This window comes from Larimichthys crocea, chromosome XII (genome assembly GCF_000972845.2).
Source record: "Larimichthys crocea isolate SSNF chromosome XII, L_crocea_2.0, whole genome shotgun sequence".
Classification (NCBI taxonomy): domain Eukaryota; kingdom Metazoa; phylum Chordata; class Actinopteri; family Sciaenidae; genus Larimichthys; species Larimichthys crocea.
In genome coordinates, this window is record NC_040022.1 from 26,768,894 (window position 1) to 26,784,262 (window position 15,369).

General features: G+C 46.0%; 1 protein-coding gene across 2 annotated transcripts in view; it reads left to right on the forward strand.

The window, feature by feature from the left end:
• The window catches only part of smurf2 (SMAD specific E3 ubiquitin protein ligase 2), a 47,664-nt gene that overhangs the window by 31,824 nt on the left and 471 nt on the right, over positions 1-15,369 (forward strand). For both annotated transcript variants that reach the window (XM_027285844.1, XM_027285843.1), the window contains exons 6-18: positions 42-126; positions 337-420; positions 897-1,111; positions 2,956-3,040; positions 3,986-4,144; positions 4,255-4,302; positions 8,860-9,061; positions 10,854-10,957; positions 11,087-11,201; positions 12,363-12,541; positions 12,795-13,053; positions 13,140-13,341; positions 15,286-15,361. In XM_027285844.1, coding sequence (XP_027141645.1) covers positions 42-126; positions 337-420; positions 897-1,111; positions 2,956-3,040; positions 3,986-4,144; positions 4,255-4,302; positions 8,860-9,061; positions 10,854-10,957; positions 11,087-11,201; positions 12,363-12,541; positions 12,795-13,053; positions 13,140-13,341; positions 15,286-15,361 — 1,813 coding nt within the window. The remainder of the gene's footprint in view (positions 1-41; positions 127-336; positions 421-896; positions 1,112-2,955; positions 3,041-3,985; positions 4,145-4,254; positions 4,303-8,859; positions 9,062-10,853; positions 10,958-11,086; positions 11,202-12,362; positions 12,542-12,794; positions 13,054-13,139; positions 13,342-15,285; positions 15,362-15,369) is intronic.

Below are 15,369 nucleotides of genomic sequence, written 5' to 3' on the forward strand. Positions count from 1 at the left end.
TAATCCTGGTGTACGCATCTGTCTGCCATGTGTTGCTGCAGTGAGCCTGCAGTCTAGGGACCGGATAGGCACAGGAGGCCCCGTGGTGGACTGCAGTCGACTGTTTGACAATGATCTTCCAGATGGGTGAGTGAGTTCTCTTATCATCTCAGAGGGAGCGTTGCAAATCCTAAACAAGAAATGGCGCCTTCAAACACGGGCGGGTTAAAGATATGCAGAATGTGATATTTGCAACACGGCGAGACGGAGCAGCGAGACAGAACCGCTACTAGATGGTCCTGTGGCTGCTTAACCGTGTCCGCTAACTGCTGTGTCTGTGTATGTTTCTGCTGCCAGCTGGGAGGAGAGGAGGACAGCGTCTGGACGGATCCAGTACTTGAACCACATCACACGCACCACACAGTGGGAGAGGCCTACCAGGTGAGTACACTGTGCAGCCCGCAGAAACTCCAAACCCAGACCTCTTAAATCAAACAGCAGCAGGCCAATGGAAGACCTCATCCCTGACCTCAGTGCTCCCGAAGCTGGGGGAAGTCTGTCCAAAAACTGGAGTGGGCTCCTCACAAAAAAAACAAAAAAAAAACAGAGGTGTCAGACAGACTGGTGTTTAATGATGTGGGAAGAGCCAAGGAAGTCACGGTGCTGACAGGAGAAAAAAGAGGCATCTCTTCCCCGTCTCCGTCTTTCTTTTTACCGTCATCTATCAGGCAGCTCGTACCAAGTTTGACCTCAGGCAGTCTCAGTGCGCCTGCCTTTAATGGTCTGTGCGTGCACTGCCTTGTGTGGATCTTCTGGGTAGCACCTGAAGACTTCCTAAATGCTGCTTATTGATTTTCAGCTGTTTGTTTTTGTAGATATGACTTCTTCCACTCTCTAACCTGTTCTCTCTCTCTCAGGCCGGCATCAGAGTACTCCAGCCCCGGCCGGCCTCTCAGCTGCATCGTGGACGAGAACACGCCCATCAGCACGAACGGCGCCACGCCCACCACGGCGTTGCCGCCCAGTGGCGGTGACCAGCGCGCCCAGGAGAGACGGGTCCGCTCCCAGAGGCACCGCAACTACATGAGCAGAACCCACCTGCACACGCCCCCGGACCTCCCTGAGGGATATGGTTAGTGGGAAGCTGACTTATGATGATCTAGCCTTTGTGCTCAGCTGATGTTAAAATAGTTACAATTGTACATGGTTTGTTTTTTTTGTATGTACAAAACATGACATCAATTTTATATATAACACTCTCGCCACACTGTTGTGCAGTAAAGGAGTGTGTGTTTATTTATGCTGAACGTAACCGCTGTGAAACAATCAGGAAAAACTTTTCATTCAGCCAATTAACCGATTTTATCGACGTGCTCGCTCGGTCACTCTCATTCACTGTCTAAGTTTCTCGTCTGCCTGATCTGAGCGCCTGATTGGCGGCTGCAGCGTGATTTCCAAACCGTAAAACTTCTGCAGTAACAACTGAAGTAGTTCAACTAATTTGAGGATTAAAAAACCTGAACGTGTCGCATATGAACGTGCATGACTGAGAGTTTAACAGTTATCTTACAGTATAAACAGTTAGTGTAAGGTACCAGTTTAATAATAGTACACTAACACCAGCAATAAGAAACAAATACTCAGAGACAGTGCCTTCATTTAGGTAGTATGCATGTAAACTTTGATATAGTTCACAGTGTTTAATCCATTTTAAGATGAATTCAGATGAACATATCTGGACCATGACTAATGTAGATGAAGGGTTACTTGAGTTCATCTGAAAACCACAGTGCTGTACTATCAATATTGCATATCCAGCTTTCCTATCTTGAGACAGATAAATATTTAATATCCTGATTACACCAGAGTATGCAGAGTTTTTTTTTTATCCTCTCTTGAAGCCACGTCGTACTTCCACTACGAATCGTGTCACGATTGTAACGCTGTCGTGTTAATTGCTTCGCTCCCTGCCCTCCGCGCCGCTCAACACTGGGCTCAGTAACCCGGCTAATCTGTAGCCTCCATTCAGCACGATGACGCTCGCACCCCCACAGACAAGGAGCCTGAAATACTGGCTCCATTTTAGACAATCTCTAATTGAATTGATCTAGCTGTTAAAGGCTGGCGGCAGCTATGCGCTCCCTCCCCTCCTTCTCTCCCTCTCTCTGTTCTCCTTTCTGCACACAATCAGTCGCATTCATGTAAAAGCAAACACACACAAGCTGCGATCTCCCGCACACTGCAAGGGAGGTTTGTTTATCCTCACAGTAAAATCTTCTGTAGGATTTGTGAGTCCCAGCTTATAGAAGCATATCACAACTTTCGGATTAAGAGGCTCCTGGCCTCGCTACGCTTGTCTCTCTATCTCCGTCCTTACTTTCCTAATTCTCTGGCTGTTTCCTATAAAACCTGTCAGCACCTCTGATTCTCCTCATGTGAGCGCACACGAGCCCAGAGATGTCACCCCGTGTGTCAGACGTATACCGTGCGCTCGTCGAGAGGCCGCGGCATGTTTTTTTTTTTTTTTTTTTTTTTTTTTTTTTTTTGGAAGGTTACGCGTACATGCATGTTAAAGCAGGGCGGTAGGTCCAAAGGGATGCCAGAGAAGAGCTCTCTGGCAGACCGCTTCATGGAAATATCTCTGTCAGGCTGTGATGAATGAGCTCACCAACTCAAAAGTCAGACAACCCCATCTCTCCTCTCCTTTCCTCTCCAATGTTCTTCACCCCGTCTCTCACCTCCTCCCCTCCGCCTCCTCCCTGGCTGCCTTTTGGGATCTCCACTAACTCAGGCAGTCCTTTCATCTCCATCTCTGTGATCTCTCTCTTACGCAGACGGATTAGAAGCACAATCTGTCTGCATGTGGCACACGTATTAAACTCTGTTCCCATATATTTTAAACATTTGACGCACACTCGATCTCCAAATCGTGCATTAATCCTTTTTTTAACATTTTGTTTTTATGTGTTCCTACAGAGCAGAGGACCACGCAGCAAGGCCAAGTGTACTTTCTCCACACTCAGACGGGTGTCAGCACGTGGCATGACCCCAGAGTACCGAGGTATGTCGGCCACAGGATGTGTGACCCGCACGACAGATCTACAGATGCTTCAATCAGTTATCCTGCACCCTCCGTCACTGACACATCTGACATTACCCATAGCTCGTGTCACGGAAATCTCTAAGTCCCCTTGTAGTTTGCCGTAAAACCTGCAGCTAATTATGAGCCTGACGTGCTGTGAGAAGACCCCGTGTCACGGGGCTCAGACAGCGTTTCGGTCCTCTGGCACGAGCTGCTTTGCCGTGGGACACATGGCCATCGGCACAAACACGGGTCTCAATCAGCCCATACCAGAGGCTCTTGGGCAATCCTCGGTCAGGCATGTGTGTCCTATTGATTACCGCGTTCCAAAAAGAAACGCACGAAGACGGGCTTCGGTCCGCTCCAGACGCTATCAATAAAACATGACTGATGTTATAATACCTGGCCTCTGCTCACTCAGCATGTGAGTGATAGATGATATTTTTATCGCTCTTGATAGGAGGCCATTGGTCACGCCACACCTCACTGGGTGCTCCTCAGACTGCTCCAACATTAGCGGATGGCTCAGCTGCCAAGCTCTCATCGCTCGTGAGGCTCCGGTCCCTTTTTGGCTTCAGTCCGGCAAAACAGAGAAAGTCAGCGCCAGCGTAGCGAGCCTGCTGTAATTTCTGAACCTTTTTGTCTCCATGGAGTCCAGCTGAAAGGGGTTGCAGGGCAGCAGTAAATAATTTAGATGGGAGGAAGAAGAAAAATAGAATAAAAGTGATTTCTCAGACATCTCGGAATCTTGCTGTCCGCCTGAGTCCAGTTAGTCAGTGCTTTGGTATGTTTTATACCTAGATTTTCATGTGTGCTTTGTCTCTCTCTTTCCCCCCTCGTCCCCGCCGTACATAGCCTCTATTTTCCTTAAATTCTTGCGCACTAATGCTTCATTGTCTGCGCTACGTGCATGTTGCATTTCAGAGATCTGAGTAATGTGAACTGTGAGGAACTGGGTCCTCTGCCTCCTGGATGGGAGATACGGAACACAGCCACCGGGAGGGTTTACTTTGTCGACCACAACAACCGAACCACGCAGTTCACGGACCCGCGCCTCTCCGCCAACCTGCATCTAGTCCTAAAGTGAGTATTCCAGTGCCTTTCAGCCAGAGTAATATGAATGTGCATGTAAAAAATATGTGGTTTAAAAGCAGAAAGATTTATTTCCTGTCTTTGTTTTTTTGCGTCTGTAGTCCAAGCCCCAACGGTTCTCGCGGAGGCATCGAAAGTCAGAACGTCAGGTAAGGGGTTCGGGCCTCGTGCCAGCAGTCCTCACTTGAGCACAGACAAGAACACACACAAGCATTCACTCCCCCAGACATTCACAGACTTACTCACTTTGCCTCCCCCTCAGTCAATGTTTTACTGTGGGATCCTGTGCCAAGGTGTGTTCACCACCTGTAGAGGTTCAGAGCTCAGAGTGGCCTTTCTGCTGAGCAGACGTTTGTGCGCACACACATACACGGCGCACTCCCCCACAGTCTTTTCTTTTCCACACAAAAAAATTCAAATTCCTCAGGCCTGCAGAGGTTTTGATCATAAAGGCGTTTTAGCACACAATCCGTCACAAAGCTGGCTTTGGCCAGACATCAGATAGCTGAGTGGAAACCGAGGCTGCTGTGTCTGTGGCTGAGGAGCGTCTTACGTCCAGGAAACGGAGCATAAATTCGATGCCCAAGTCAATGAATGAACAGTGTGTGTGTGTGTGTGCATGTGTGTGTATGTACTGCATGCTTCCATGCTTGGTACATGCCTGCGTTCATGGACGCACGTGTTCATAACCTCTTCCCCTGTGCAGCTGTTCAAACACATACTGTGCGGCGATAGCCGTAGAATTACCCATAGGTCCTTGCTCGACATAAAGGTGGAGCAGCGTTATGGGTGCCTCGGTGGGCCTCCTCCTCCTCCTCCTCCTCCTCCTCCTCCTCCGCCTGATCTCATTCCTTCTCCGTTCGGAGACGGAATGCGTCGACGGGAGAGATCGGGTTTCTTTTTTTCCTGTTCTGATGGATCAAAGAACGTGTTTGGGATTTTTTTTTTTCATCTATGGCCGTCTGAAAAGTCTTATAAAAATGTAGCCTGGCACGCCACATTTGTTTTTAATGTAGGAATTCTGTCCTGAGCATGACTATGCCCAGATGTGTGAAAATCGGATACATTGAACGTCTATCGTGTGTGTGTATATGTATATATGTATATATATATATATATATATATATATATATATATATATAAATGTTTTTTCTGGTAGGATGATTAGTTCACATCAAAGCGAGGAAGTGGGCTTGTTTTTTTTATGTAATGTCACACAGAAAAAGTTTCCCCGTAGCTTTTAATGTTTTATTAAGTACATCTGCACATTTCTGTTACGAGTTTTTTAAAGTGAAAAGTTGAATATATAAAATGTTTAAACTGGGCTGCAGGGCGTCGTACACCTCCTGGTTATCCAAGGACACCTCAGGTGTAATCATTTACAAATCTCAGACTAAGTTTAGGACACCTCAGGTGTAATCATTTACAAATCTCAGACTAAGTTTAACTTGAATGTCTCATTCTGATTAACGCCTAATTAACATTAGATACTATTATAATTTAAAGAACACAAATCCAGCAAGTTCACCATATGAACGTAAAAAGGTGATATGTCAATGTTGTATCTGCAACTTGTTTTTGCTGCCCCCAAGTGGCCAAAAAAAAAGAAATCAGTTATTGCAGGTTTAAATATTTGATTTATTTATGATTTATTGCCTTTTCACTAGTTTTCTGTCCTAACTGAAGCTGATCTACGGCTGCACTTCGACTTTGGAGTGACTTTCCCGCTTGTGACAAAACTCTGGAAAAGATATCAGTCGTCATGGATTTCCATCAAGACATCTGCCTTTTATCAAGTCAGGGATTTTTGAAATTTTCACTCCTCGTGTGCCGTCATCCCGCAAAAATGTTCAATATATATATATGTGCAGTATATATATGTCCATCAAAGTTATAGTTTATTGCCTTTTTTTATGTGTTTAAGACACTGCCCGAGCATCCAGACCACAGTTTTAGTTATATTTTCCCCATGATGTTGCAATCTTCTGTTGAATTCGAGCCCTCCTTGACTTGGTGGAGGTCACCGTTCAATAGGTAACTGAATCCTTGTCTGGTTTTAAAAGACCTGGCTGCAGGCCTGCCCTCTGTGCAGTCGCATGAGAAATAACTGCGTCATTTCCCAGACTCTTGTGATTTGTCACGTAGCCAAAACATTGCTTTGTGTAACGGCGGCTTGTCTCCACGGTGAACATCTTCAGGTAACATGCACCAGAGTCGTGCTCGTCGGTAAAGGAGCTGCTGGAAAGAGAGACAGAGAGGGAGAGAGAGGGAGAAAGTTTGTCTGCAGCCATGAGAGGAATGTTTGATTTATGGGTCAAAGTGCAGGAGGAGATGCTCCATGTCTCCTCTCTCCTCCCTCTGAGTCGTCTACAGTGTTTGGGTGATGTCGGGAGACTGCCCTCCCTCCCTCTTGAGTCTAGTCTGCAGGAAATAAAGGGATTCATGAGGAGGTCTTGAGTGTCCTATGGGGCCCTGTGGCTTCCTGGGATAGCAGGAAGTGATTGAAGAGCCAAATTGGATTCTGCCAGGCAGAAATTAAACTCGAGTCACTCAGAGAGGAGTCATGAAGTGACTGACAGTTAAGGGTCCTCCCCGAAAAACTCGAATTACCTTTTGCGAAAATATTTATCGTAGCCTCAGCATCACGTTGAGTGTTACAGCCTACATATCCGCAGACTGACATGTGTATCCTTCCACCACCCTCTGTGCTCGGCTCTAGAGTCTGGTGTTTATGACCCTGCTCAGGGCCGAGCATGCCTGCTACCCCCCACCGGAGTGCAAAAGGCCATTGTGCAAATAATCCTTTAGTGCCGGCCCCATAAAGGCTCTTTTGATTCTCCGTCTGTGTGTGTGTGTGTGTGTGTGTTGTGTGCCTCCCTACTGTGCCACCCTCTGAGGCCGTCTTCCCCAAACACAGCGGCCGGTTCAAAAGTTGTATTCTCGAGACCTCTGCCATCATTAACCGCAGATGATGTTCACAGCCACACTATTGATACTGTGGTTAACCGCTTCTTTTTCTTTTTTTTTGTCAATGTGTTTGAAATGTTCCATCAAATGCTGCTTTCATGCACATTTTGGGAGTCTCCAATAGAGCGAGGAGACAGAAATGCTGAGAGAATATTAAATTCTTGTACATCCAAGCTTAGACTGTGCTGCAAACGCAGAGAGCAGCAACTACAGAAGCAGAGAAAGCAGTTAAAGTTTTCTAAAAGTGCAGATGCTGCTCTCTTACTTGAGACAAACAAAATGTTCTCTGACTTTCTTGTTTCTAGTCTGCTAGCATCTGTGTGCTATTAATATTCACAGCACATTGAGATTAACTTTAATAATCCAGAATATGGAGAGCCTTTGGTCACGAGTTCACCATACCGACTTAAAAAGTGACGATATGTCAATGTGTGTTAACAACTTGTTTCTGCTGCCCCCAAGTGGCCAAAAAAAAAAAGTTAATGCATGTTTTAAATAATTTTTAGTTAAAGATCACAGCTAAAAGAATTTGTTAGGACCCCACCGGGTACATCGTGGCCGTGACGCTGTTTTGATCCGTTCTCCACGAGGTTTCAGAAGTGTTTCTCCAACCAGACGTTGTCAACTCAGATTTGGACACTTTTTTTTTAAAGAAATGAAGAAGAAGATATACTTTATTAATCCCACGAACGAGGAAATTCTTTTGTTGCTCCCTGTACTGTTGCAAACATTAACTCGAACTGCCGCGATCAGCTCCTGTCGCGTCCGTGCCCAGTTATCAAAGACTAACTCTAACTCTCCTGTCTGTTTTCTGTCTCTGTCACAGTTTTCACAACATATTTTTACACAGTTAAACAGATGATACATTTACTTACCTCTTTTTTTTTTTTTAGAGGTACTACTACTCTTTTCACCAACATGTCAACATGTTATACGTTTTACTACATTTATCTGACAGCTACAAATATTAGTTTCTTTACAAATTAAGATAAGGTAAGCTTATAAAATACGATGCATTGCTTTAAGTTGACCTACCCGACAGTATAACTAGATCCCACTTGACCAAATACAGCAGAAAGGTGCCACTTACAGGCCGTTTTCTTGCACTGATTTCAAAGTACATTCAGATTCAACTCTCTGTCTCGTAAGAGAAACTCTTGGACTTGTAAAATGTAGCAGTAAGCCTCTGCGAGGTGGCCTCGGTGTCCCTACGTTACCTCGAGTGTACGCGAGTCAAAAGAAACAGAGGTTCTGTTTGCAGAACCTTTTTCTGCTGCTCCCCCCTCTTTTTTTTATCTCTCTGTGAGACCACCAAGCCTCTGGGCCAGGTGGAGAGGAAGTGTGTGTGTGTGTGTGTGTGTGTTAGAGAGGGGGGCAGAGAGTGAGGGAGATGTCTTACCTCCACTAATCCCTCCTCCACCTATGTCTGTCTGTCTGTCTGTCTGAGGGGCTGAGGCAGCTGTTTGACTTGATGTGCTTCCCAGATGACCTCAGTGTGTTTACTTCTCGTACTCTGCAGTCAGCAAAGGACACAGAACGCACACTCACTCTCCAAAAGCTGTATTTTGAGTTTCTTGGCATCGCCCCTTGTTGATTTTGCTCAAGTGCTTGCTTACTTTTTTCTTGCTAAGCTTGTTTGTGTTTGGTATTGGGACATCTCGAACTTTTGTCTTTTATCTTGTCCTTGTGTCTCACTGTCTCTTTTTCTTGGCCTGTCTCTCTGTCTCCCTACCTTCCAGTCGTCAGAACCAGTTGAAGGATCAGGCCCAGCAGGCTCTGGTGTCCCCCGGTCAACTCCCAGAGGAGGCCGAGTGCCTCACGGTGCCCAAGTACAAGAGAGACCTTGTTCAGAAGCTCAAGATCCTCCGCCAGGAACTGTCCCAGCAGCAGCCTCAGGCTGGCCACTGCCGCATCGAGGTGTCCCGCGAGGAAATCTTTGAGGTGAGGACGGAAAGAGACAGGCTCAGTCATGTCATCGTATCATCTGAAACTCACAGGGGGGGGGATGCCTGTTATTAATGATACACAGAAATGGGTATGTAATTTAACCCGGAGGGAAATTCAGTTGTCACAGCCAGAGCATGCGTGAAAGAAATTAAAATGCATAACAGAACGGTAGAAAAACATGGAAATTATGTCATATTTGCTCCGTTGCACAAGTGGAGAGAAGCAAAAACAGCCCGATATTTCATCCTTTAGTTCTCGCAGAGCTGCTTGTCGTTGTACAAGTAATTTACAGACGCAGACAAGTTATGTTAAACATCCTCTGAAGCCCCCCTCCTCCTCCTCTTCTTCGTCTTGTCTACTCCCATAAAGGTCATTGCCCGTAGCAGCTTGGCTGTGAGAATGATTTCTTCACTCACCCGGTTATCTATGATGTGTGAAGCCCGTCTGCTCAAAATCTAAAGCAGACCTCTTGTTTTGAGACGGAGGATTTTTCTCAAGTACGTTTTCTCAGCTGGGGAGGCTCTTTGTGCGCATCCAGGAGGTGCGGGGCCTTCATCGGAGCAACAACACCTGCAACAGACTGCGTGACCCTCATAAAATATGCACTGGAATGTGCTGGAACAGCCGTGTCTGTTAATCTGAACGAAGACATTTTTGTTGGCTGATCTCAGTGTGAGAGGCAGAGAGGGAGGGAGGGAGGAAGGAGGAAGGAGGGAGGGGCAGAGGACGTCTTGAGGTTGCATAGCGTCTCCAGACCAGCTGAAGCATTACATTATGACTGAGCAGGCAAGTGTTAGCTGGTGGGCTGTCAGGCCTGTCTTTATGTGTGCTTTTCAGTGCAGATAAGACATTCCCATTTCTCCTTCAGCACCTCTCTCTCTGTTGTCTGCTGTATCTGGAGGGCATGCTGTGTTATTATAGTCTCACGGCGGTGGTCATTATAGCTGCCCCCTAAATCTGCGATAAACGCCGCGAGCCATCCGCACGTTTTTCTTTAACCGGGGAAAGATCCCTCGCTGAGATTAAAAAATCTCTTTCAAGACAGGCAGCAGCACAAACCAACAAAACACAGTGTCGCATCATAAAAGTGTAGTACAAGCCGTGAATCCGGCAATCAGTCATCAAGCAACAAGTCGTCTCTAAATGGATTTAAAAAGCCCGTCTGAGTGTCCAAACGCCGTCTCCTGCCAATTTCAGTACAAACATTTGGCTCAGACACTGTCCACAACACTTCTGAGAAATATAAGTAGTACACAGACTGACAGACCGTCCTACCCTGAGCGTAAAGCTCACAGTGGTGAGTCGAGGCTTTACAGAAACTGTGTCGATCACATGTGACGCCCGAGCAGGGGCACGTACGTATAAAAGACCCCCATAATCCAACACAGGTGAACAGTGGCAGTCTCTTTGTAACAGTGAAAGTAAAACACAGCTTGTTTCTCAAATAGAAACTTGATCTATGTACATGTGGATTCAAAGTGACTGATAAGAAAAAAGTCCCCAGGTGTTTACAGGAGTTAACCCCTTCAGCGATCTTTCCCTTTCCTTGTCCCTGCACAGCAAATGTTTGTTCAGAGCAATGCTTTCGTTTTCTAACTCTTGACGTCAACCTCTGGTCTAGCGGTTGCCGTGTGTTAACCAGGGCATGGAGCTCGGAGTGTCCCTAAAACTGCTCCCATGTCACCCTGAACTCTTTCTCTGCTGAGGACCACGAAGAACGAGACGGTTCTGCATCAGCAGCTGTCTAACTGAACTTTAACATGTGTGTTTTTGTTCTGTGCTGCAGGAATCGTACCGACAGGTGATGAAGATGAGGCCGAAGGACCTGTGGAAGAGGCTGATGGTGAAGTTCAGAGGAGAGGAGGGGCTGGATTACGGAGGCGTGGCCAGGTGAGAAGTCTTATGTTGCATGGAGCACTCCTGTAAGCACACAGCAGTCTGCCTCCTAGTGGACAAGCCAAAGCATGACTTCAGTATCCCTGTTAGGATGTTCTGAACTAACTGGTGTCCTCTGTGCAGGGAGTGGCTCTACCTGCTGTCCCATGAGATGCTGAACCCGTACTACGGCCTGTTCCAGTACTCCCGTGACGACATTTACACGCTGCAGATAAACCCGGACTCTGCTGTCAACCCTGTGAGTCTCAGCTGTTACTGAAATATACTTCAAATAAACGCACTCATAGGTTTTGTTGTGTGTTTGTGGGTCGACGTGAGACATTACACGTCCATAAATGTGGATTTAGTCCTTTTCTGTAACAAACAGTTGGCTATTAATCTCATCTTCTCATGATTGAAGCATTAATTTCAGCAAAACTTGAATTAATTAATCCATTTTCTGCCACTTATCTTGTTCCAGGTCAAATAAACTGATTATAATTCTACGACTTGTTGTTGTCTACAGCTGATACGTCAATAAATCCACGTACTTGTAACTAATTCTAGGTGTAGTGGGAGTTTTACAACAGGATGATCATCATGAACATGATTTATTTAAGCGTTAACAACTTCCAGCATCATAGGGCGATCTAAAAGTCCGTTACCGACTCGATGCTCTGCCTCACACTCAGTCAGAAACTTGTCGATCCGTAACTCTGCTGACTTCTTTGCATAATTATGTCACCGAGCTGATTCACCTTTTTCTGTGCAATGACTGAAAAGTAGAAACTTCGCCATAGCTCCATCCGCTGTTCAATATATACACATAAATAATAGCAGAACATGAATAACACGTGCTTGTCTAGCGCCTTCACACACACATTCATACACTGCTCATGACTCTTTAGGAGCTAATCATTCATCCACATTCACACACACACCGATCTGGAGTCGAGTATCTTGCTCAAAGACCCTTCGACATGCAGACTGGAGAGGCCGGAGATCAAACCATCGATCATCTGATTGGTGGACGACCCGCTCTACCTCCTGAGCCACAACTTAAGTGCTTCTTAACAATGGGTCTAATCATTCCTACTAGATCATTCTTTGACTGTTATTATCATGAAAAATGGGTTTAAAAGTTTGCTGGTGAACGCTGCACAAACTCTCAGAGCAAATATCCCCAACGAGGCATGAGCTTCTTCTCTTACACAACACAACACTGTCTGTGTTTGTTTGGGTTAACATCGCTCAACATTTAACTATTGCTCTCCAGTTGATCTCATGGATAAACTCCGACATGTTTTCACTGTTGTGTGGAGGCGGTTGAATTCCCAAAATCGACTTTCAAACACTCTGTTGTCTGTCTCTGCTGAATCATTTGGAAACTCAAGATGTCTCCCCACTCCCTGTCCTGTAGGAGCACTTGTCGTACTTTCACTTCGTGGGCCGTATCATGGGGATGGCGGTGTTCCACGGCCACTACATCGACGGAGGCTTCACTCTGCCCTTCTACAAACAGCTGCTGGGTAAACCCATCACCCTGGACGACATGGAGTCCGTGGACCCGGACCTGCACAACAGCCTCGTGTGGATCCTGTACGTACCACGACTTTTCTGCGTTAATGAAAGTGAAATCTCTGGCATAAAGTTACGACACATTGCACTCAGTGTTCTGCAAGTAAAACAAAGTAGTACTTTGATGACAGCGCCCCCCAGGGTTTTGGAAAATTCTTACATCAGTGCTCCCTAACCACATGATTTTATGCATGTTTTCACTTCACATAAAAAAAAGGACCTCACAAGTGTTTTATTGGAATAAAGAGTGAATCACATTTTAATCTCGCCTCAGGGACAACGACATCACAGGTGTGCTGGACCACACCTTCTGTGTAGAACACAACGCCTACGGAGAGATCATCCAACACGAGCTCAAGCCCAACGGTAAGAGCATCCCCGTCACCCAGGACACCAAGAAGGAGTACGTCCGGCTCTACGTCAACTGGCGTTTCCTGCGAGGCATCGAGGCCCAGTTCCTGGCCCTGCAGAAGGGCTTCAACGAGGTCATCCCCCAACACCTGCTGAAGGCTTTCGACGAGAAGGAGCTTGAGGTACGTTGTGTTGTGTGTCACGTCGTTTGGATTTGCGTACATTTTAGTTCAAGGCACTGATTGTACCTCCTTCCTCGAACCTGCAGCTGATCGTATGCGGCCTGGGCAAAATCGACATCAACGACTGGAAGTCCAACACGCGGCTCAAACACTGCACCCCGGACAGCAACATCGTGAAGTGGTTCTGGAAAGCCGTGGAGTCCTTCGACGAGGAGCGAAGAGCGCGGCTGCTGCAGTTTGTCACCGGCTCCTCCAGGGTTCCCCTGCAAGGCTTCAAGGCCCTTCAAGGTAACAACACCCGCCGGGGTATGTAAAGGCTCCTTTCACGTTGGAATTGTCATGCAGGAAAGTTCTGCATTCGAAAGCGCCGCTGGACTAGCTCAGGTGTGAAGTGCCTTCTTTGTACTAAATGCTAATGTCTGATCATAATGTACAGAAGGTGTGGCCCGGCCTTTGTCTCTGCACTCACAGGCTCTGTCAACACAGTCTACAGTGTTTGTGTGTGTGGGATTCTTGGCTTTCTCCGACCTGGGATGAACCCTCAGTCTGAGCCTGGTGCAGTGGTTCAGTGGGTCCGTCCTGGCAGACAGTGCTGCCCAGAGACAGAGCACCCAGCCATGAGGGAGTACACTGTGATCCACAGACAGACAGCCGCCTTACACACCTTTATAACATGGCCATCCTGTTCTTGGTCAAAACAACAGCAGAGGCCAGAACACACACACACACACACACACACACACAATCCACATGGCTACAGTCCCCTGGTTCAGCACTGTGTGGTGCTGTGTGTCGCTGGACTTTTATCAGAACCATCTGGATATTTATTTGTCTTCCAGTTTCAGTTTTATTGGTCACATGTAGGTTGACACCGCGTCAACGGCACAAACAAATGTGTTGCATGAGAGAAACAGGTCGGTTCAGCATTACATGTGTCATTTTAATGTACGTTCACTGTGTGGACGCTTTAATCATCGAGAATCATCAAGAGCACGGGTTGCGAGCGATAAAACAAGATAAAGAACCAGAATAAAATAAAGTTTTAAATAAAAAAGTGGGATGATATGAATAAAATAAAACACGTAAAATGCTTTGACAAAGGCGACTCTGTCTCTTTATGGTTATTTCTGTTTCTTTGTTTGGTTCTAGACAGCTCGGTCATTCTCAGTCACGGCGTTGGTGGTTTGTGGCGCAGCTGTACTGCGGCAGACACTGCAATAAGTTTGTTTATGCTGTTATGGGTTTATTTTTCAAGAGTGACCCTTCAATAAGAGAGGCTGCATTCGAAGCTTCAAAGTTTAAGTTGTTATTATTCTTGTACAAGAAGGAGCGTTTAACAAAAGAAGTCACAGAGGAAAAGGCGGTTAGTTCTTAGACACTCTCTAACGGGCTGTCTCGGACACCTCCCCGTAGATACAGGTAACGTCATAACGTCTTTTTTAGTTCTCTGATCAGTAACCGACAGGATGTTCCTTTGTCCAAATAATACCTCCCTAACCTGTCTCCAACCCTTGAACCATTGTGAATCACTTCAACTTAATTTATAGTTGAACTTAATCTCTCCCTGCCAGCCTCAGCAAGACAAAGAGGAAAAAGAGGAATTCACACAAGACGTGCAAAAAAACAGGATACACACGTTGGATGAATTAAAAACAATCCTAATTTATATAACATATGCATCTTTTCTTTTCAGTGTCATGAAGTTTGTGTGAACATCAGGTCAGACTCGGCGTCATAAATTTGTTTGGGTCAAGCTAAATGATACTTCATCAGTAAAGCGTAGTGTGTACTGCGACTTTTAAAGGTTTACGTAGATGAAGATGTATTCGGTTCTGATGTGAGTGTGTGTGAACAGGCCGTAGTGTTTCTGTCACTTACAGTCGATGAAGCAGCGATGAGTTGAGTCGGACGCCATTAGAGCAGGAAAAGGAACTTTTGACTGTTTATAAATTTTACGTAAATTCGTGCTTTATAATCGTAAAACTGGGATTTATCCTCAGGGATGCAACGATGAAAGATTTGAATGGCAGCATTAGAATCTAAGTCTATATTTCACACTATTTTCCACTCATAAGGCCACATAAAAATGTAAACTCGATGAACTGCAACCACGACGTCGAAGCCACTGAAATATTTAAACCATGTCTGAGTTGAAGTTGTTTTCTCGGATCCAAAAATGCAGATCCAGGCATGTGAAGGTTCATTTTTACTAAACTGATTGTGTTTGTTCAGGTGCCGCCGGCCCGCGGCTCTTCACCATCCACCAGATCGATGCCAGCACCAACAACCTGCCCAAAGCGCACACCTGGTGAGGAA